This window comes from Oncorhynchus masou, chromosome 9, assembly GCF_036934945.1.
Source record: "Oncorhynchus masou masou isolate Uvic2021 chromosome 9, UVic_Omas_1.1, whole genome shotgun sequence".
NCBI lineage: Eukaryota > Metazoa > Chordata > Actinopteri > Salmoniformes > Salmonidae > Oncorhynchus > Oncorhynchus masou.
The window spans coordinates 64,764,316-64,788,527 of NC_088220.1; the positions used below are offsets into that span (position 1 = coordinate 64,764,316).

Below are 24,212 nucleotides of genomic sequence, written 5' to 3' on the forward strand. Positions count from 1 at the left end.
AAATTATGATCATTGTTGTTCAGATTTTCAATTTGTGTCATTTGTGCCAAACATGTTGAAATTGAGAATGGAATCTGTACAACAGTATTATTGAGCTGAACATGCTCCCTCTGATTATGCCTCAACATTGTCTTCATGTTTGATCAAGTTAGTGTTTGAGTACAGGGCAATAACAGTGCATGGCTCTCATAATCAGTGAGTTCAGTTCCACCGTGTTAGTCACTGCAACAAAGCGCCTGTTTCCTCTTATACACTGCTGCCATCTAATGGCCAGGAAACAAACTAACTGGACCACAAGGACATTTTCCAGAGAAATAAAGAAACAAGTGATTTGGTCTAATTGGTTTTATTTAATACACATTACAATCCATCTATTGAAGTGAAAATGTAATCACCACAGTCCATGCAACTCTCTACAGACTCCAACACACCTCTTGCAACAGACCACCACCTACTCCATGTCAAAATCATCCGGCACCTGAGTCCCTTCCCCCTTGACCCAGGGCAGGGGCAAAGGCACATAGGGGTCATATGTCCAGCGAGGATAGACCCTCTTATACAGGTTCATCATGACAGTATCCTGAGACCGCATTTGGCTGTCAAATACACACTTCATGTGTCCATGAGTCCCTGAAAAACATACCCACACACCGGTTAAGGTCAGGTAGTCACAATTTTCCAATGAAGGCTACACATTGTTTCATGTCACTAAACAGTATTGACAAGGTTTAGGTTTTCTCCGTACCTAGGGCCTCCTTGATGTGTCCTCTCCGGCCCCACTTGGTTCTCAGCTCAACAGGCTTAAACCACAGGATGTCGTCTATCAGAGAGAAAAAAGCACAGAGGTCAGTTAACATGAAAATAAATAATGAAAACCACAGGTAAGTCAGAGCTATTTCCTTTCCACATTACGACAGTAGTTGTGGGCCAAAAGGCACCTATTCTCTATATAGTGCACCCTGTGGGCCCTAGTCAGACAGAAGTTATGTGGGTATTATTGGGAAACATGTAGTGCTTAGCTCAGTGCCCCCTCACCCCTGTTGAAGAACATGTATCTGCAGACAGCGGACCGGCGGTTGATCTTGAAGGGGTGGCCACTCAACACAATCCTCTTCAGCACCACACGCTGGGGGTCACAGCTCAGCAGACTTCCTGTACCCACCAGGTCCTGCATGCCTGAGGGAGAGAACAAGAGATACTGGCTCAAATACAGACAGAACAGGAGAGATACAGGTAGAGACAGTGTGTTCCTCTGTCCTTCCCCCATCCTTAAACAGGTAGAGAAATACTAAGTCAGCCCAACGTCACTATCCAGGCCCTTACCATCCTCCCTCTGTTTGAAGAGCAGTACCCCAGCGGTGGGGAATGTGATGGGGGCATACACAGAAACCACCGTGGGGGCGTCAGCACGAAGGAAACGCTCCAGCTTGTGCTTGTCGGCTGGAGAGAGAGAGCCAATCACAGGTTCGATACAACACCGAGCAGACAAATAAATACTCCAGTCCCCACAGAATATTAGCATATTTGCCATACGTTTTCTTCAATTTTGTTCAAGTTGTGCTGTTTCCAGGTCCCCCTACCTGATGTGTGCTGGGAGAAGATGGGGCAGGCCCTGAACCTCCTGAATCCACAGTGGAACACCAGCTCCTCTTTAGACTTGATTGGGTCTGTGTTGCTGGGGTGTCTCCTCACCAGCATGTGCATCACTGACATCTGATCAGAGGATGGAAGGCAACCAAATGGTAAGAAGCTGGAAGAATAGTTTCTAATGAACTGTAGTGTTAAAACCATTAGCTAGAGTTGTTACAATTGATTTATACATGCGGGAAGTATTCAGAGCCCTATACTTTTTCCACATTTTGTTACGTTAGCCTTATTCTAAAATGGTTTAATATCATACTTTCAGTATTCGGCACACAATACCCCATAATGACAGGGAAAAGTTAGATTTTTTTTTTGCAAATGTATAAAATAATAATAATATATATTTACATATATATTCAGACCCTTTGCTATGAGACTCTAAATTGAGCTCAGGTGCATCGTTTTTCCATTGATCATCCTTGATGTTTCTACAATTCAATTGATTGGACATGATTTGGAAAGGTACACCTGTCTAGCTAAAGGTCCCACAGTTGACAGCGCATGTAAGAGCCAAAACCAAGCTACAAGGTCAAAGGAATTGTCCCTAGAGCTCTGAGACAGGATTGTGATCTGGGCAAGGGTACCAAAACATTTCTGAGTGGCCTCCATCATTCTTGAATGGAAGAAGTTTGTAACCACCAAGCTGGCCACCAACCACCAAGCTGGCCTCCCGGCCAAACTGAGCAATCAGGGAGAAGGACCTTGGCCAAGAACCGGATGGTCACTGACAGAGCTCTAAGGTTTTCTCTATGGAGATGAGAAAACATTCCAGAAGGACAACCTTATCTGCAGCACTCCATCAATCAGGCCTTTATGGTAGAGTGGCCAGACGGAAGCCACGCCTCAGTAAAAGGCACATGATAGCCCGCTTGAAGCCAAAAGGCACCTGAAAGACTAAGAGAAACAAGATTGAGAAACAAGATTCTCTGGTCTGAATTGCCAAGCGACACATCTGGAGGAAACCTGGCACCATCCCTACGATGAAGCATGGTGGTTGCAACATCATGCTGTGGGGATGTTTTTCAGCAGCAGGGACTGGGAGACTAATCAGGATTGAGGCAAAGTACAGACAGATCCTTGATAAACCGGCACCAGAGCGCTCAGGACCTCAGACTGGGGTGAAGGTTCACCTTCCAACAGGACAACAATCCTAAGCACACAGCCAAGACAATGTATGAGTCCTTGAGTTGCTCAGCCCGAGACTGGACTTTAACCCGATCTAACATCTCTGGAGACTGAAAATAGCTGTGCAGCGACGCTCCCCTTCCAACCTGACCGAGCTTGAGAGAATCTGCAGAGAAGAATGGGAGAAACTCCCCAAATACAGGTGTGCCAAGCTTGTAGCGTCATACCCAAAAAGACTCGATGCTGTAATTGCTGCCAAAGGTGCTTCAACAAAGTACAGAGTAAAGGGTCTGAATACTTATGTAAATGTAATCCGTTTTTATTTTTTATAAATTAGCAAACATAATAAAATATTGAATCAATTTTAGAATAAGGCTGTAACATAAAAATGGAAAAATTCAAAGGGTCTGAATATGTTACGAAGGCACTGAATATAGACATACTACATCCAAACGTATGTGGACACCCCTTCAAATGAGTGGATCTGGCAATTTCAGCCACACCCATTGCTGACAGGTCTACTAGGTCAGTTAGGATCATCACATTATTTTAAGAATGTGAAATGTCAGAATAATAGAGAATTATTTATTTCAGATTTTATTTCTTTCAAGTGGGTCAGACGGTTCACTCAATTAGTATTTGGTAGCATTGCATTGTTTAATAACTTGGGTCAAATGTTACAGATAGCCTTCCACCAGCTTCCCACAATAAGTTGAGTGAATTTTGGCCCATTCCTCCTGACAGAGCTGGTGTAACTGAGTCAGGTTTGTAGGCCTCCTTGCTCGTGCACGCTTTTTCAGTTCTGCCCACAACTGTTCTATAGGATGAGGTCAGGGCTTTGTGATGGCCACTCCAATACCTTGACTTTGTTGTCCTTAAGCCATTTTGCCACAACTTTGGAAGTATGCTTGGGGTCATTGTCCATTTGGAAGACCCATTTGCGACCAAGCTTACCTGCCTGACTGATGTCTTGATATTGCTTCAATATATCCATATCATTTTCCTCCCTCATGATGCTATCTATTTTGTGAAATGCACCAATCCCTCCTGCAGCAAAGCACACCCACAACATGATGCTGCCACCCCTGTGCTTCACGGTTGGGATGGTGTTCTTCGGCTTGTAAGCCTCCCCCTTTTCCTCCAAACAAAATGATGGTCATTATGGCCAAACAGTTCTGTTTTTGTTTCATCAGACCAGAGATTTCTCCAAAAAGTGTGATCTTTGTCCCCATGTGCAGTTGCAAACTGTAGCCTGGCTTTTTTTAATGGCGGTTTTGGAGCAGTGGCGTCTTCCTTGCTGAGCGGCCTTTCAGGTTATGTTGATATAGGACTCATTTTACTGTGGATAACGATACTTCTGAATCTGTTTTCTCCAGCATCTTCACAAGGTCCTTTGCTGTTGTTCTGGGATTGATTTGCACCTTTTGCACTAAAGTACGCTCATCTCTAGGAGACAGAATGCGTCTCCTTCCTGAGCGATATGGCGTTTATACTTGCGTACTATTGTTTGTACAGATGAACGTGGTACCTTCAGGTGTTTGGAAATTTCTCCCAAGGATGAACCAGACTTGTGAAGGTCTACCATGATGTCAAGCAAAGAGGCACTGAGTTTGAAGGTAGGCCTTGAAATACATCCACAGGTACACCTCCAAATGACTCAAATGATGTCAATTAGCCTGTCAGAAGTTTCTAAAGCCATGACATCATTTTCTGGACTTTTCTAAGCTGTTTAAAAGGCAGTCAACTTAGTGTATGTAAACTTCTGACCCACTGGAATTGTGATGGGGTGAAATAATCTGTCTGTAAACAATTGTTGGAAAAATGACTTGTGTCATGCACAAAGTAGATGTTCTAACCGACTTGCCAAAACTATAGTTTGTTAACAAGAAATGTGTGGAGTGGTTGAAAAACGAGTTAATGACTCCAACCTAAGCGTATGTAAACTTTCGACCTCAACTGTGTGTATGCGCGCGCGTGTGTGTGTATATATGTATACATTTTTCCCCCCTCTGTAGTTTGTCTACACTTTAACAACATATTTAACAGCAGAAATGGGTTACAATTCTTAACTTTTAGACTTAAGACACTAAGTACACAATAATTCAGGAGTATCCCAATACTGTATACCTTCTGTTCATGTGGCAGTAAGGAGACCAGCACCAGAGGCCTGCCTGCCTGGACACTCTCCATCACCGTGGGGGGAACATCCACTACATGGAGGGTCACATACCAGCCCACCTAGAGAGCAGAGCAGGATTAATGGATGGGGGGGGCACAGAGGGGACAGGGTTGAAACAGGATGTCACACACACACGGCAGACTCTTACCATGGCCCCCTCTTCCTCCTGCGCAGCCTCAGCTAGTACGCGGCGGCGTGTGCGCTCAAAGCTCTGAAACTGGAAGATGCGGGAGTAGTCTGCAGGCAGGTTCTCCAAGGGGTCCCAGGGGGAGGAGCGGAAACTCTTCAGGCCCCTGTAACGCTGGAACCTGAGCACACAGGAAATTAGCAATGTCAGAATATAGCTAAGTAATTACGCTGGGCCAATCATCTTGGAAAGTAAAGTTTGGGCGTTAACGGGATTGTCATATATAATAGACCAGATGTTTGACATGTTTGGTGAATTCCTCCCTCCTCAGACCCCCCCCCAAGTGTTGCTGAAGAAAATGTTAGATATTGGAGTGCTGAAGCACTTTGATCAGAGGTCAGGATCAAGTCACTAGCTGTTAATGAGCTGTTCTTCAAGGTTACCACATTCTGCTTGACTGTTTTTCCAAATGTAAAATATCAACTCAATGTACAGGTAACTGCAAAAGTAAAGGAAACGCTTCAGTAAAGTGTGGTTTAAAGTGTGTTTGTGTGTCTCAGTCACCAGATCTCAACCCAATTGAACACTTCCGGGAGCAGTGCCTGAGACAGCGTTTTCCACCACCATCAAAACACCAAATGACTGAATTATTTTGTGGAAGAATGGCGTCGCATCCCTCCATACAGATATGCCACGGTGCACTGAAGCCGCTCTGGCGGCCGAACGCCCTTTTGAGACACTTTCTGTTGGCGTTTCCTTTTTTGGCAGTTACCTGTGTGTGAGCCATGGGTTGATGTTTTTTTCAGGGATCGGTTGAATGTTTTTGCTTAGACAGCCCCTCTGTGTTGTAGCCCACACTGAAAGCAGAGGGTCGTGTACAGTACTGAAGGAGAAGTAAGGGACCACTGTGTTTGGTAGTAGACGATATGATAGTCATGCCCTTACCTGTTCTTAGCCGATTGGTCTAGAGGGGTGTCCACTTCATCTGGGAACATCTCATTGGCCCGAGCCTCCCGGTATCGTTTTAACCCCTCCCCTTCCTCCGCCTCATCCATGTGCTCATCATAGCGCTGGTCTGCTCCACCCTTGTCCGATGTGGAATTCAGCTCCTCCTCCTCCTCCTCCTCCTCCTCATCAGAGCCACCACCTGAGGCAGCATCCTAAACCAAACAGTAAAATACAGGACGTTTCTATTAGAGCTGGCAATTGCCAGGCATCTCACAATACGATATTATCACGATACTAAGGCGCCGATACGATATGTATTGCGGATCGATAGTGACTTTATTGCGATTCGATGTTCCAAACATATTGCCCACCATATGTCTGCTGTAGAGGGACAAGAGGGCAATGAGAAAATGAGTTGATCATTCATAGAAATAAAAGTGCTGAAAATTTGTCTCCTTTAAAAAGAAGATGGAGAACAAGCTACGAAGCTACGTTAGCCAACTAACGCAAAAATAATATTGCGATTTTGTGAGAGGGCACTGGTTAAACATGTAGGTAAAGTTATTAAAGTGACTATGCATAGATGACAACAGAATAGCACTGGTGTAAAGAGGGGAAGAGGGAGGCAATGCAAATAGTCTGGGTAGCCATTTGATTAGATATTCAGGAGTCTAATGGCTTGGGATAGACGCTGTTTAGAGGCCTCTTGGACCTAGACTGGTGTTCCGGTACTGCTTGCCGTGCGGTAAGAGAGAACAGTCTGACTAGGGTGGCTGGAGTCTGACAATTTTTAGGGCCTTCCTCTGACACCGCTTGGTTATAGAAATCCTGGATGGCAAGAAGCTTGGCCCCAGTGATGTACTGGGTCATATGCACTACCCTCTGCAGTACCTTAAGGTTAGCGGCCGAGCAGTTGCCATACCAGGCAGTGATGCAACCAGTCAGGATTAGAGGTCGACCGATTATGATTTTTCAACGCTGATACCGATTATTGGAGGACCAAAAAAGTCGATACCGATTTGATCGGCCGATTTAAAAATAGATCTTTTTAAGAAAAAATGTATTTGTAATAATGACAATTACAACAATACTGAATTAACACTTATTTTATCTTAATATAATACGTCAATAAAATCAATTTAGCCTCAAGTAGATAATGAAACATGTTCAATTTGGTTTAAATAATGTAAAAATAAAGTGTTGGAGAAGAAAGTGCAATATGTGCTATGTAAGAAAGCTAAAGTTTCAGTTCCTTGCTCAGAACATGAGAAAGCTGGTGGTGCCTTAACATGAGTCTTCAATATTTCCAGGTAAGAAGTTTTAGGTTGTAGTTATTATAGGACTATTTCCCTCTATACCATTTGTATTTGTATTTCATTAACCTTTGACTATTGGATGTTCTTATAGGCACTTTAGTATTGCCAGTGTAACAGTATAGCTTCCATCCCTCCCCTCGCTCCTCCCCGGGCTCGAACCAGCAACACAACGACCATATCAAAGCAGCATTACCTGCGCAGAGCAAGGGAAACAACCAACCCAAGGCTCAGAGCGAGTGAAGTTTGAAACGCTATTAGCGCGCGCTAACTAGCCAGCCATTTCACTTCGGTCACACCAGCCTCATCTCGGGAGTTGATAGGTTTGAAGTCATAAACAGCGCAATGCTTGATGCACAACGAAGAGCTGCTGGCAAAACGCACAAAAGTGCTGTTTGAATGAATGTTTACGCGCCTGCTTCTGCCTACCACCGCTCAGTCAGATACTTGTATGCTTGTCTGCTCAGTCAGATTTTATGCAACACAGGACACGCTAGATAATATCTAGTAATATCATCAACTATGTGTAGTTAACTAGTGATTATGATTGATTGTTTTTTATAAGATAAGTTTAATGCTAGCTAAGCAACTTACCTTGGCTTATTGCATTTGCGTAACAGGCAGTCTCTCTTAACTGTAAGGTTGCAAGATTGGATTTCCCGAGCCGACAAGGTACAAATCTGTCTTTCTGCCCCTGAACGAGGCAGTGCGCCAACAGAGATGGCCGCCTCGCTTCGCGTTCCTAGGAAACTATGCAGTTTTTTTTTTTTTTTTTATGTGTTATTTCTTACATTGGTACCCCAGGTCATCTTAGGTTTCATTACATACAGTCGAGAAGAACTACCGAATATAAGAGCAGCGTCAACTCACCATCAGTACAACCAAGAATATGATTTTCCCGGAGCGGATCCTATGTTCTGCCTTTCACCCAGGACAACTGAATGGATCCCAGCCTGCGACCCAAAACAACAACGTCGTAAAAGAGGCAAACGAAGCGGTCTTCTGGTCATGCTCCGGAGACGGGCACATCGCGCGCCACTCCCTAGCATACTACTCGCCAATGTCCAGTCTCTTGACAACAAGGTTGATGAAATCCGAGCAAGGGTAGCATTCCAGAGGGACAGTAACATTCTTTGCTTCACGGAAACATGGCTCACTGGAGAGACGCTATCGGAGTCGGTGCAGCCAGCTGGTTTCTCCACGCATCGCTCCGACAGAAACAAACATCTTTCTGGTAAGAAGAGGGGCGGGGGCGTATGCTTTATGGTTAACGAGACGTGGTGTGGTCACAACAACATACAGGAATTCAAGTCCTTCTGTTCACCTGATTTAGAATCCCTCACAATCAAATGTCGACCGCATTATCTACCAAGGGAATTCTCTTCGATTATAATCACAGCCGTATATATTCCCCCCCAAGGAGACACATTGATGGCTCTGAACAAACTTTATTTGACTCTTTGCAAACTGGAATCCATATATCCTGAGGCTGCATTCATTGTAGCTGGGGATTTTAACAGGGCTAATCTGAAAACAAGACTCCCTAAATTGTATCAGCATATCGATTGCGCAACCAGGGCTGGTAAAACCCATGGATCATTGCTATTCTAACTTTCGCGATGCATATAAGGCCCTCCCCCGCACTCCTTTCGGAAAAGCTGACCACGACTCCATTTTGTTGCTTCCTGCCTACAGACAGAAGCTAAAACAAGAAGCTCCCACGCTGAGGTCTGTTCAACGCTGGTCCGACCAATCTGATTCCACGCTCCAAGACTGCTTCCATCACGTGGACTGGGATATGTTTCGTATCGCGTCAGACAACAACATTGACGAATACGCTGATTTGGTGAGCGAGTTCATTAGAACGTGCGTTGAAGATGTCGTTCCCATAACCACGATTAAAACATTCCCAAACCAGAAACCGTGGATTGATGGCAGCATTCGCGTGAAACTGAAAGCGCGAACCACTGCTTTTAATCAGGGCAAGGTGACCAGAAACATGACCGAATACAAACAGTGTAGCTATTCCCTCCGCAAGGCAATCAAACAAGCTAAGCGTCAGTATAGAGACAAAGTAGAATCTTAATTCAACGGCTCAGACACAAGTTATGTGGCAGGGTCTACAGTCAATCACAGATTACAAAAAGAAAACCAGCCCAGTCACGGACCAGGATGCCTTGCTCCCAGACAGACTAAATAACTTTTTTGCCCGCTTTGAGGACAATACAGTGCCACTGACACGGCCCGCAACAAAAACATGCGGACTCTCCTTCACTGCAGCCGAGGTGAGTGAAACATTTAAACGTGTTAACCCTCGCAAGGCTGCAGGCCCAGACGGCATCCCCAGCCGTGCCCTCAGAGCATGCGCAGACCAGCTGGCTGGTGTATTTACGGACATATTCAATCGATCCCTATCCCAATCTGCTGTTCCCACATGCTTCAAGAGGGCCACCATTGTTCCTGTTCCCAAGAAAGCTAAGGTAACTGAGCTAAACGACTACCGCCCCGTAGCACTCATCTCAGTCATCATGAAGTGCTTTGAGAGACTAGTCAAGGACCATATCACCTCCACACTACCTGACACACAAGACCCACTCCAATTTGCTTACCGCCCAAATAGGTCCACAGACGATGCAATCTCAACCACACTGCACACTGCCCTAACCCATCTGGACAAGAGGAATACCTATGTGAGAATGCTGTTCATCAACTACAGCTCAGCATTTAACACCATAGTACCCTCCAAACTCGTCATCAAGCTCGAGACCCTGGGTCTCGACCCCGCCCTGTGCAACTGGGTACTGGACTTCCTGACGGGCCGTTCCCAGGTGGTGAGGGTAGGTAACAACATCTCCACCCCGCTGATCCTCAACACTGGGGCCCCACAAGGGTGCGTTCTGAGCCCTCTCCTGTACTCCCTGTTCACCCACGACTGCGTGGCCACGCACGCCTTCAACTCAATCATCAAGTTTGCGGACGACAACAGTGGTAGGCTTGATTACCAACAACGACGAGACGACCTACAGGAAGGAGGTGAGGGCCCTCGGAGTGTGGTGTCAGGAAAATAACCTCACACTCAACGTCAACAAAACTAAGGAGATGATTGTGGACTTCAGGAAACAGCAGAGGGAACACCCCCCCCATCCACATCGATGGAACAGTAGTGGAGAGGGTAGTAAGTTAAGTTCCTCGGCGTACACATCACAGACAAACTGAATTGGTCCACCCACACAGACAGCATCGTGAAGAAGGCGCAGCAGCACCTCAGGAGCCTGAAGAAATTCGGCTTGTCACTAAAAGCACTCACAAACTTCTACAGATGCACAATCGAGAGCATCCTGGCGGGCTGTATCACCGCCTGGTACGGCAACTGCTCCGCCCAGAACTGTAAGGCTCTCCAGAGGGTAGTGAGGTCTGCACAACGCATCACCGGGGGCAAACTACCTGCCCTCCAGGACACCTACACCACCCGATGTCACAGGAAGGCCATAAAGATCATCAAGGACAACAACCACCGAGCCACTGCCTGTTCACCCCGCTATCATCCAGAAGGCGAGGTCAGTACAGGTGCATCAAAGCTGGGACCGGGAGACTGAAAAACAGCTTCTATCTCAAGGCCATCAGACTGTTAAACAGCCGCCACTAACATTGAGTGGCTGCTGCCAACACACTGACTCAACTCCAGCCACTTTAATAATGGGAATTGATGGGAATTGATGTAAAATATATCACTAGCCACTTTAAACAATGCTACCTAATATAATGTTTACATACCCTACATTATTTATTTCATATGTATACGTATATACTGTACTCTATATCATCTGCTGCATCTTTATGTAATACATGTATCACTAGCCACTTTGAACTATGCCACTTTGTTTACATACTCATCTCATATGCATATACTGTACTCGATACCATCTACTGCATCTTGCCTATGCCGCTCTGTACCATCACTCATTCATATATATCTTTACGTATATATTCTTTATCCATTTACACTTGTGTGTATAAGGTAGTAGTTTTGGGATTGTTAGCTAGATTACTCGTTGGTTATTATTGCATTGTCGGAACTAGAAGCACAAGCATTTCGCTACACTCGCATTAACATCTGCTAACCATGTGTATGTGACAAATTTGATTTGATAACCTGCCGTTCCTAGGCAGTCATTGAAATAAGAAAGTGTTCTTAACTGACTTGCCTAGTTAAATAAAGATTATATAAAAGGTGTACATTTTTTTCTTCTTTTAAAATCTGCAAATCAGCGCCCAAAAATACAGATTTCCGATTGTTATGAAAATTTGAAATCGGCCTTAATTAATCGGCCAGTCTGATTAATCGGTCGACCTCAGGATGCTCTCGATGGTGCAACTGTAGACCCTTTGAGGATCTGAGGACCCATGCCAAATCCTTTCAGTCTCCTGAGTGGGAATAGGTTTTGTCGTGCCCTCTTCACGACTGTCTTGGTGTGCTTGAACCATGTTAGTTTGTTGGTGATGTGGACACCAAGGAACTTGAAGCTCTCAGCCAGCTCCACTGCAGCCCTGTCAATGAGAATGGGGGCATGCTCAGTCCTCTTTTTCCTGTAGTTCAGTCATCTCCTTTGTCTTGATCACGTTGAGGGAGAAGTTGTTGTCCTGGCACCACATGGCCAGGTCTCTGACCTCCTCCATATAGGTTGTCTCGTCGTTGTCGTGATCAGGCCTGCCACAGCAGCAAACTTGATGGTGTTGGAGTCGTGCCTGGCTGTGCAGTCATGAGTGAACAGGGAGTACAGGAGGAGACTGAGCACGCACCCCTGAGGGGCTCCTATGTTGAGTCTCAGCGTGGCGGGCCGTCCTCACCTGGGGATGGCCCGTCAGGGAGTCCAGGATCCAGTTGCAGGGGGGGCTATGGTGTTGAACGCTGAGCTGTAGTCAATGAATAGCATTCTCACATAGGTGTTCCTTTTGTCCAGGTGGGAAAGGGCAGTGTGGAGTGCAATAGAGATTGCATCATCTGTGGATGTGTTGGGGCGGTATGCAAATTGGAGAGGGTCTAGGGTTTCTGGGATAATGGTGTTGTGAGCCATGACCAGCCTTTCAAAGCACTTCATGGCTACAGACGTGAGTGCTACGGGTAGGTAATAATTTAGGCAGGTGACCTTGGTGTTCTTGGGCACAGGGACTATTGTGGTCTGCTTAAAACATCTTGGTATTACAAACTCAGACAGTGAGAGGTTTAAGATGTCAGTGCAGACACTTGCCAGTTGGTCAGTGCATGCGCGCAGTATACGTCCTGGTAATCTGTCTGGCCCTGCAGCCTTGTGAATGTTGACCCTTTTAAAAGGTCTTACTCACATCTGCTGCGGAGAGCATGATCACAGTCTTCATGCATGTTTCAGTGTTATTTGCATCGAAGCGAGCATATAAGTAGTTTAGTCCGTCTGGTAGGCTCGTCTCACTGGGCAGCTCTCGTCTGTGCTTCCCTTTGTAGTCTGTAATGTTTTGCAAGCCCTGACACATCCGACGAGCGTCAGAGCCGGTGTAGTACGATTCGATCTTTGTCCTGTATTGACACTTTGCCTGTTTGATGGTTCGTTGGAAGGCATAGCGAGATTTCTTATAAGCTTCCAGGTTAGAGTCTCGCTCCTTGAAAGGGTCATCTCTAGCCTTTAGTTCAGTGCGGATGTTGCCTGTAATCCATGGCTTCTGGTTGGGGTATGTACGTATGGTCACTGTGGGGGACGATGTCATCGATGCACTTATTGATGAAGCCAGTGACTGATGTGGTGTACTCCTCAATGACATCGGAGGAATCTCATCGACAAGGCTGTAGTGGAGCAGGTTGAGAGCTTCAAGTTCCTTGCAAACAAACTAACATGGTCCAAACACACCAAGACAGTCAGAGGACACAAAGCCTATTCCCCCTCAGGAAACGGAAAAGATTTGGTCTAGGCCCTCAGATCCTCAAAAGGTTCTACAGCTGCACCAGAGAGCATCCTGACTCGTTGCATCACTGCCTGGTACGGCAACTGCTTGGCCTCCGACCGCAAGGCGCTACAGAAGGTAGTGCGAACGGCCTAGTACATCACTGGGGCCAAGCGTCCTGCCATCCAGGACCTCTATACCAGAGGAAGAGGAAGGCCCTAAAAATTGTCAAGGACTTCAGCCACCCTAGTCATAGACTGTTCCCTCTGCTACCACATGGCAAGTGGTACCGGAGCACCAAGTCAAGAAGCATTTTGGACCTAAACAGCTTCTACCCCAAAGCCATAAGACTCCTGAACATCTAATCTAATGGCTACCCAGACTATTTGCATTGCTTACCCCCCCCCCCCTTACACTGCTGTTACTCACTGTTTTATCTATGCATAGTCACTTTAACAACTCTACCTACATGTACATATTACCTCGACTAACCGGTGCCTCCACACATTGACTCTGTTCTGGTACCCCCTGTATATAGCCATGCTACTGTTATTTTACTGATGCTCTTTAATTATTTATATCTATATATCTTTTACTTAAGAAAGTGTTAACTGCATTGTTGGTTCAGGGCTTGTAAGGAAGCATTTCACTGTACGGTCTACAACCGTTGTATTTGGCGCATGTGACAAACTTTATTTCAACAGTCTCTAATCTGTAGGTATCTGAAAAACTTTATTCCGGGAAGATTACAGGTTTCCCTCAGCAAATCAAAGGAGGCAAAGGCCCCTTCTATATATAGATCCCCCTTCTATATATAGATCCCCTATGGTACTGATCCCTAGCTCTCCCCATCGCTCAAAGGTGTTTTCAGGGTGCGAGGGGGCAACGGAGGGATTCCTGGCAACAGGGAGCATGAATGAGATGGGTCTGAGGTCATAATGGACATTCATTTGCTTCCAGATTCGGAATGTGCTGTGTATAATAGGACTGTTACTATAAAGTGACATCTTCAAATTGATAGGTGACAAAATCACAGCGCCAATAGAGAAGGGGTGACACTCCTCACGTGTTACGTTTTGGCTAGATGACGGAGGTGTGTCACCCAGCCAAAACGTAACAGCACGGAGGTTAGTAGCCCAATAGTCAAGTATTATATTTGGGAGACAATCCTCCTTCCATCTTGACTTCCAGAGGTGTTTTTTTAACCTATCCTATAGTGGGATGTTCGGGAATAGGAAAAGCAGTTATGGGAGGAGCATCACAAGTCTCTACTGCAGAGCTATATACCTCTACATCATATGTAATGTGAACAACGAGGCCAAGTATTTATCAGCCTCATTTCCAGTAATGAAGTTAGACAAAGTGTACAAGTGGCTCTACTGGAAGTGGCATTACAGTAAGCAAGAGATACATGGGAGGGGGGTCCACTCTGCAGGGGGCTGATTCAAAACCTTCAGAACAATCCCAGCTGCAATAATAATCCTGATCAACCCCAGCACCATTTCCTCCATTGTTAACATCTAGGATGGTATATCCCGTCTAACCCCGACATCAAACACATGCTAATAAATATTCAAGAAAATAGATGTAGCGGAACGTTTGACCATAGCAGAATTTACCCCCTTCTTTCAAGCAGCGCTGTTATAAATAAATGGCTGTCCCCATCTCCTGGTCCAGACAGGAAGTTGTGTCCGATAAGGAGGAAGTCAGGAGGCTTCTCTCGGGACCCCTGCTCCAAAACACTATTGTTGCCACGGTGAGCAGCCTGGCACTACAGCCCAGAGGCAGACATTGTGAAAACAAACAGTGGTGCTGCGCCACACTGTGCACTAACCACGGGTCACGTATACACTGTTCCACCCCCAACCGAACTGTTCGACACTTCCCCCACCAATCACTGTCCTGTCCGAGCTGCTTCCCCCTGACGTCTTCCGCATCACCCCACATCAGTTCAGACATCCCAACAATCAACTCAGACTACCAACGGATCACCCTCGTCTCCTTTACACGTCTCCTTTACACTTCTTCTAACACGTCTCCTTTACACGCCTTCTAACACGTCTCCTTTACACGCCTCCTAACACGTCTCCTTTACACTTCTTCTAACACGTCTCCTTTACACGCCTCCTTTACACTTCTTCTAACACGTCACCTTTACACTTCTTCTAACACGTCTCCTTTACACGTCTCCTTTAATGGTTTCAATATCGCCACGGCAACAGGCAGAGGGTAAACAAACACTTTAGCAATGCACCCAATGCCTTGGGACAGGCTGTCAGCACAACAGTTGCCGCTCTTTCTCTTGTATTAATGGCTACACGGACTGAGTTGACCCTTGTATTTATTTTTGCACCGTTTCTATGAACACTCACAAGACTCTACACAACATGCACACATTCATACAGACTCGACACACACAAACATCCTGACGCCTAGTCATCTTACCCCTATACATATCTTCCTCTATCACCCCAGTATCCCTGCACATTCTAAATATGGTATTGGAACTGACCTTGTATATAGCTTCTTACTTTCTTGTTTTCTTATTTCTATTTCTCATGTGATTTTGTTCTACCGTGTTATTTTTAGTATTACATTTGTGGATTACTGCATTGCTGGGTTTAGAACTTGCAAAAAAAGCCTCTCAATGTACTTGTGCAAGTGACAACGTGAAACTAATGCTACACCGGCCAGAAAAACATACAGAAGTTTCTTCTGTGCAGCCGTGTCAGTGTCCCAGGATGTGGAGTGGACTCACTACTCACCACCTGAGAGTCAAGGTCCTCTCCATCTATGGACTCCTCCATCATCAAATCCTCCTCATCGTCAGTACTCTCTTCATCCTCCTCGCCATTCTCATCCTCCTCATCCACAATCCACGTGGCCTGGTACTCTGATGTCCCTTTGGGCACCTTCATTACACGCTTGCTCTTTCTGGCCTCTGAGGGAAAGAGAACATTTATTAGAGAGGTTTATTACATTGTAAACCCAGAGACAATAATAAACTCAATGTGTTGACATGGTCTGGTTCAAAGTACCCAGACAATGGATGCCAACAACAGCACTGCGACCATAGATCTATCATGTAATTCAACGTAACGACCCTCTATAACTCCGCCCTCTCTCTCCCTTTACCTTCAGCCTCCAGCAGTTCAGTATCAGTGGGCCAAGTCTGCTCTCCATCCATGGGGTCTACCTCTGCCTCGGCCTGCAGACTCTCCCTGCGAGCTGGGTCTGCCTTCATCAGCACCCGCACTGACGCCACCTCAACACCACTATCCTGAAACACAGAGAGCAGTTAGCACCTACTGTCAACGAGCAGAAGCAGCGCCGATTAATATCTCAACTATAGTTTGTAAATTATTCATTAAATCACTGTCCATTTGCAATGTAATGATATCAACTAGTGACCATCTTCCAATAATGACGTAGAAAAGATCATCCATGTTTTTGCCGCTTGTAGATTAGACTACCACAATGCTCTACTCTCCATCTACCTGGACAAAGCACTAAATAAACTTGTTAGTGCTAAACATGGCTGCTAGAATCTTGATTAGAACCAAAACATTTGATCATATTACTCCAGTGCTAGCCTCTCTACACTGGCTTCCTGTTAAGGCTAGGGCTGATTTCAAGGTTTTACTGCGAATCTACAAAGCATTACATGAGCTTGCTCCTACCTTTCTCTCCGATTTGGTACCGCTGTACATACCTACACATACGCTACAGTCACAAGACTCAGGCCTCCGTATTGTCCCAAGTTTCTAAGCAAACAGCTGGAGGCAGGGCTTTCTCCTATAGAGCTCCATTTTTATGGAATGGTCTGCCTACCCATGTGAGAGACACAGACTCGGTCTCAACCTTTAAGTCTTTATTGAAGACTCATCTCTTCAGTAGGTTCTATGATTGAGTGTACTCGGGAGTGTGAGGGTGAACAGAAAGGCACTGGAGCAACGAACCGCCCCTGCCGTCTCTGCCTGGCCGGTTCCCCCCTCTCCACAGGGATTCTCTGTCTCTAACCCTATTACAGGGGCTTACTAGTGCTCTTATATGCCATCCCTAGGAGGGATGTGTCACTTGAGTGGGCTGAGTCACTAACGTGATCTTCCTGTCCGGTTTTGCACCCCCTCGCGTTCTGCGGAGGAGATCTTTGTGGGCTATACTCAGCCTTGTCTCAGAATGGAAAACAGCAGGTGGTCTGTTGACATCCCTCTAGTGGTGTGGGGGATTTGCTTTGGATAAGTGGGTGTGGTTATATCCTGCCTGGTTGGCCCTGTCTGGGTATATCGTCAGACAGGGCCACAGTGTCCAAGGAATCCATGCCTCAGCCTCCATTATCTATGTAATAGTCTTATGTGCCGGGGGGCTAGAGCCAGTCTGTTATATTTGGTGTACCGTGTGAATGTAAGTGTGCTCCCTCTAATTCTCTCCCCCCTCCTGGAGGACCTGAGCCCTAGGACAATGCCTCAGGCCTACCTGGTGACTCCTGGCTGTCCCTGTTCCCCAGATGCTGCTGCTGCTCCAGTTTCAACTCTTCTGCCTTTGGAACCCTGACCTGTTCACCGGATGTGCTACGTTGTCCAGGACCTGCTGTTTTACCACTCTCTTTCTACCACACCTGCAGCCTCGACCTCTGAATGCTTGGCTATGAAAAGCCAACTGACATTTACTTCTGAGGTGCTGACCTGTTGCATCCTCTATAACCACTGTGATTATTATTTGACCCTGCTGGTCATCTAGGAACGTTTGAACATCTTGAAGAACAATCTGGCCTTAAATGGCCATGTACTCCTATAATCTCCACCCGGAACAGCCAGAAGAGGACTGTTCACCCCTCAGAGCCTGGTTCCTCTCTACCCAGTACAGCCAGAAGAGGACTGGCCACCCCTCAGAACCTGGTTCCTCTCTACCCAGTACAGCCAGAAGAGGACTGGCCACCCCTCAGAGCCTGGTTCCTCTCTACCCAGTACAGCCAGAAGAGGACTGGCCACCCATCAGAACCTGGTTCCTCTCTACCCAGTACAGCCAGAAGAGGACTGGCCACCCCTCAGAGCCTGGTTCCTCTCTAGGTTTCTTCCAGGGTTCCTGCCTTTCTAAGGAGCTTTTCCTAGCCACCGTGCTTCTACATCTGCATTGCCTGCCGTTTGAGGTTTTAGGCTGGGTTTCTGTATAAGCACTTTGCGTTATCTTCTGATGTAAAAAGAACTTTATAAATAAATGTGACTTGATTTTGTGAGACCCACCTGCATGTCTACATCTCCTTCCTTCCCTGGCTTGGCAGTGCGAGGGGTCATAGAGTTGAGGGGAAGGGGGTCTATGGGAGCATCGATCTGACTGAGCAGGAAGTCTCCAAATCCAGAGATGTGCACCAGCCTGTCCACCTGCAGGGGGCAGCCTCGGACATACCCAGACACACGCAGGGTCCCTAGGCCCGTGGGGGCTCCCCCACTCCCCTCAGAGCTGTTGGGGGTGTAGGAGACCTGCTGGGCCAGGACGTGAGGCCGACGGGAGCGGAAGCCCAGCCTCCTCTGCCTCTGTGCTCCCAGGTGTCTTAGCATCAGTGTGGCGTCCTGGTCTGAGTCCAGGGGGAAGAGGCGCGCCCCAGGGAAGCGGATTTCAGATATCTTGGCCAGTGCCCGCCGTGAGTCCACACGCTTCTTCACTGCCAGATCTGAAACACCCTGACACACAAGAGCTGGGGGAGAAAGTAGTGGAGGTTATACAGGACAGGGACGACAGCAGAGAGAAGAGGAGGTTATATAGGACAGAGACGACAGGAGAGAGAAGAGGAGGTTATATAGGACAGAGACAACAGGAGAGAGAAGAGGAGGTTATATAGGACAGAGACGACAGCAGAGAGAAGTGGAGGTTATATAGGACAGAGACGACAGGAGGAGGTTATATAGGACAGAGACAACAGCAGAGAGAAGTGGAGGTTATATAGGACAGAGACGACAGGAGAGAGAAGTGGAGGTTATATAGGACAGAGACGACAGGAGAGAGAAGAGGAGGTTATATAGGACAGAGACGACAGGAGAGAGAAGTGGAGGTTATATAGGACAGAGACGACAGGAGAGAGAAGTGGAGGTTATATAGGACAGGGACGACAGGAGAGAGAAGTGGAGGTTATATAAGACAGGGACGACAGGAGAGAGAAGTGGAGGTTATATAGGACAGGGACGACAGGAGAGAGAAGTGGAGGTTATATAGGACAGAGACGACAGGAGAGAGAAGTGGAGGTTATACAGGACAGAGACGACAGGAGAGAGAAGTGGAGGTTATACAGGACAGAGACGACAGGAGAGAGAAGTGGAGGTTATACAGGACAGAGACGACAGGAGAGAGAAGTGGAGGTTATACAGGACAGAGACGACAGCAGAGAGAAGTGGAGGTTATACAGGACAGGGACGACAGCAGAGAGAAGTGGAGGTTATACAGGACAGAGACGACAGGAGATTATATAGGACAGAGACAACAGCAGAGATAAGTGGAGGTTATACAGGACAGAGACAACAGCAGAGAGAAGTGGAGGTTATATAGGACAGAGACGACAGGAGAGAGAAGTGGAGGTTATACAGGACAGAGACGACAGGAGAGAGAAGTGGAGGTTATACAGGACAGAGACGACAGGAGAGAGAAGTGGAGGTTATATAGGACAGAGACGACAGGAGAGAGAAGTGGAGGTTATATAGGACAGGGACGACAGGAGAGAGAAGAGGAGGTTATATAGGACAGAGACGACAGGAGAGAGAAGTGGAGGTCATATAGGACAGAGACGACAGGAGAGAGAAGTGGAGGTTATATAGGACAGAGACGACAGGAGAGAGAAGTGGAGGTTATACAGGACAGGGACGACAGGAGAGAGAAGAGGAGGTTATATAGGACAGGGACGACAGGAGAGAGAAGAGGAGGTTATATAGGACAGAGACGACAGGAGAGAGAAGTGGAGGTTATATAGGACAGAGACGACAGGAGAGAGAAGTGGAGGTTATACAGGACAGGGACGACAGCAGAGAGAAGTGGAGGTTAAATAGGACAGAGATGACAGGAGAGAGAAGTGGAGGTTATACAGGACAGAGACGACAGGAGGAGGTTATATAGGACAGAGATGACAGGAGAGAGAAGTGGAGGTTATATAGGACAGAGATGAAAGTGGATGCAGAGAAAATGGGTGGGGTAGTTGATTTTGAGTAAAATAATCAGTATAATATCTACAGTAAGTAATCTGCTAAACATGTAGGTAATCAGCAAGGGGAGAGTGCACAAAATCCAGTGCACTGAGTCTATTTTTTGGATAGCTTGTATGGAAGCTCACCATGGGCTGGTAGCCCCTGTGAAAAGAGACAGGAGAGGCAGTGGTCTCCATAGCTGTCCCAGCCTTCTGTAGAGTCCAGCACAAACACCAGACTGTCTGCTACCTTCACCACGTCCAGTAGAGAGTGCATGTCAGCTAGAGAGAGAAGGGAGAGGGAGGGAGGACAGAGTCAGGGGTAATGCTATTGGATAAGTACTAGTGTCAGCATCGAATGGTGGCAGGTAGCCTCGGTGTTAAGAGCGATAGGCCAGTAACCAAAAGGTTTGAATCCCCAGGTCAACTAGGTGAAAAATATGTCAATGTGCCCTTGAGTAAGGCACTTATGCAAAGCAACTTACAGGCGCAATTAGGGTTAAGAGTGTCTGCTAAGTTATTACAATGTAAATGTAAGTTAATTACTCAGAATGCCCCTTATAAATGTTTGGTACAGCCAGATATGGATTAAAATAGCATTTACATGAACTATAAATCAGTATCGGGTTGAACTATGAACTATGGAACTTTAGTGTTGACAACACAAACACATTGTAGTATCCAAGCCGGTGATTTACCTGTGTCTGGGCGGAGGAAGGTGAATCTCTGTTTGAAGCGGGGCATGACCAGGCCAAAGCTGTCACTGACCCCACACACACTGTTCTCCTCACGCACCAGCCCGCCAGCCCCCTCACACCGCAGCAACCTGGTCACAGCCTCAGCATCCACACCTGCATGGAGGGCGACCACAGCCACCAGATGGGGTGGACCATCCCTGCTGCCCAGACGACGCTTCTCTGTCAGGACCTGGACAGGACAAAAGTGACACGTAGCATTAAAGGTAGACTCAGCGATGCATGAAGTAATAGCAATATCGGGCCGTTTCCACAACAACTAAGAGTGCATCTATTTTAAACTTCTTTGTTTTGGTCCCGTAGCTACCACGTTGTAGCAGATACTCTGTGTAAATGCAAAGTCTTGCATCACATTCATCTGGATATCTGCGGTGCTGTGCGTTGGAATTTCATAACACTGAGTCTACCTTTAACTTGTCCGATTCATATCATTGTGGTGACATTGTGTCAAATGCAAGTGTATCTTACCAGGTCCTTCTTATTTCGCCGCAGCTGGTTGGCTTTGTGCCTTTTGTCCATCTTTCTCGCCTCTTTCCTCTGTTTCTTGGTAAGAGCCGTCACCGACACTCTACCTGTTGGGGATGACATCATTTAAAGGTGAATGACAGATCCGGATGGAAATAAATGAAAGGGCTCAGCTATCAACATGTGCACTAACAGAGAATTACAGTTGATGTAAGGGTAGTGGACTAAACTCCACGGTTAAGGAAGAATCTGATGACCACCAGAGACCAGGCTTTGTGGAATCTAGCTCTGACTACATTGATTCGCCCAATGTCAATACTTCAAAAAAACGTAAATTATTTATGGCTTACCGTGTACCCACGTCTGTCCTCTGTAGTTGTCTTTGTTTGCTGAAATCTATACATTTTCAATAAACGTTAATCAAATTCAACCACTGTTTGCTCATTGCTGTTGCCCTAAGATGGCAACTCAGCGCAAATGCCAATTGAATCTCAACAAGGAAACAGTATTTGATTAACGTTTATTGAAAAAGTATGGATTTCAGCAAATAAAAAAAGACGGTAACTAGAGGACAAACATGGGTAGGCGTTAGGTAATGTTACTTCTTTTGACATTGGATGAATCCGGAGCTAGATCCCATAAAGCCTGGTTTATTTCCACTTGATCAGAAATGTCATTCACCATCGAGTGGAGTTTAATCCGCTAATGTAAGGGGAGAGTTTTGACAATGGTCATCAGACCCGTTGATGTGATTAGACAGATACTACCAGGAACTGTTAAATTACTCGTCTTGACACATACATGTGTCTACCTACTGAATTGTAACGTGATGTGCAATACTTTCATATCGCAAGCTAATGACGATGGTCGTTCTGATTTCATCAGCTACAATGTGCCAAGGCTTGAAGGCTAAACTGTTACATGAGTGACATTACACGGGTATTTTAAAATATGACATGAAAGTATAGTTTCCACAGCTAAAGATTCTTCTGAAACATAACTTGAAAGCACGTGTTCGGCAGCACAGAAGCAGCATGTCCGTGGTTAAAACCAGCGACAGATAGGGACACATTCCTCCGTCACAAACTTACCCTTGTTCTCCCGTTCGATTTCTCCTTTAGTCCGATGCTTTCCATGTTTATGTCCTTTGTTTTTTTGTTTATAAACCCCAGCTCGATGGCCCTGTTGTTGTTCTGCACCAGACACCATTTTCGCCACGAGCGTGCGACAGCCTGCCAGCTTTGATGACGTAGTCCACTTCCGCATTTGAACTTCTTCTTGCGCAGTGTCGATGTGCTTTGGTCAAATAGGGGTGCTTGTGCCATCTACTGTTTTTCGCAAAAAATGACTGCTGTCATGAATGAAGTAAATGTGGATTCAGGTCCTGCTTTATCTATCTCTTGATAAATTGTCCAGTCATTTTACCAATAACCTCGAAGGGCGAATATATTTTGTCTATCACTGTAGGATTATTTGATCAATAGTTCTGAAATGTACATTTTGGATAGATATCAGTGTGGATGTTACAATGATGAAACATTTCACATTCTCTTGCTATGTCACAACATCAATATCAGGTTACCTATGGAATGCTGTGCAAAATATCTCATGAGTTCACATGTCCCATCCTCAGAGCAGAGTGGGAGAAATGAGGGAAGGCACACTCCTTATACGGCAGGGGCAGAGATATGATTTGAAGGAAATTCTTGGCAGGAAAGTACTACTGAGTTTTTTTTAAATGTCACAGTTTTTTTTTTCTTAGCGGACACTTAAAAAGCTTTGGATAGGCTACATCTAGCGCCCTGTCACCCAGCCTCTATTCTAAATTATATCCTCTTGTAAAACGGTACATTTAATAGAATTATCTTTCAAAATCCTCTGTGTTAATCTGGATGCACCTTTGATATACAGTACTGTATTCTTCATGATCACCTTTTTAAAATTTAGCATCAGACTTAAAACCTGCTGTAGCAGTGCAGCACTGTTGTATCTCCCATGCATGACATGGATTGAAAGGCTTCCTGTTCACTTGGATAAAGAGCATTATTGGTCGGGCTGGCCATCTGGTTGTGAGCCAAACAAGAGCATAAGCTGCTTATCTGGAGCACCAATTGGTTCACTGTAGTTTAGAAGAGAAAGTTGTCGGCAGCTTTTTTTCACTGCTTCACAGTCACAATAATCATGAATTAGTCTAAGACAACAGGTTTCTTAATGTAGGATCAACTGGATTAGCCTGTAATGCAATTACAAAGCAATTCCATACTAATTTGCTATGTAATATCTAGTGTGATTACAGTGTTATTACACAAGTCCCTAATACTCCACTAGGGTGTTTTTGTGTGAAATGGTACAGACATTGACTTCACAAACCTAATTTGTGAAGGCTGATGTACAAGAATGAAATAATGGGTTATAATATGGCCATATGATCATAACTCATTATAAGTTGTTGCAGACACATAAACATGATATGCCCTACACATGAGCAGCAAACTAATAAAAAGTCTAGATGACAACCCTAGATCTGTTGTCATCTGATCATACTAGTCCTGCTAATATCACTGATACAATAAGT

General features: G+C 45.8%; 1 protein-coding gene across 1 annotated transcript; it reads right to left on the reverse strand.

The window, feature by feature from the left end:
* Window positions 1-330: 330 nt before the first annotated feature.
* tsr1 (TSR1 ribosome maturation factor) lies at window positions 331-22,900 on the reverse strand. The gene is made up of 15 exons (XM_064974912.1): window positions 22,729-22,900; window positions 21,641-21,744; window positions 21,116-21,344; window positions 20,565-20,699; window positions 18,493-18,944; window positions 16,385-16,529; window positions 16,015-16,190; window positions 6,021-6,235; window positions 5,097-5,256; window positions 4,897-5,007; window positions 1,581-1,713; window positions 1,324-1,440; window positions 1,036-1,176; window positions 746-820; window positions 331-630 (listed from the first exon to the last, which is right to left on the reverse strand). Exons 1-15 carry the CDS (start codon window positions 22,844-22,846, stop codon window positions 452-454), a joined length of 2,490 nt encoding a protein of 829 aa, XP_064830984.1. The 5' UTR covers window positions 22,847-22,900; the 3' UTR covers window positions 331-451.
* Window positions 22,901-24,212: the final 1,312 nt, after the last annotated feature.

Bases quoted from the DNA above. Each gene is read 5' to 3' on its own strand.
- tsr1 (XM_064974912.1), bottom strand. From the start codon at position 22,846: ATGGTGTCTGGTGCAGAACAACAACAGGGCCATCGAGCTGGGGTTTAT. The intron at 20,700-21,115 runs GTAAATCACCGG...TTCTCTCTCTAG, and splicing joins CTTCCTCCGCCCAGACACAG to CTGACATGCACTCTCTACTG. The intron at 16,530-18,492 runs GTGGGTCTCACA...TCTGTGTTTCAG, and splicing joins AAGGAGATGTAGACATGCAG to GATAGTGGTGTTGAGGTGGC.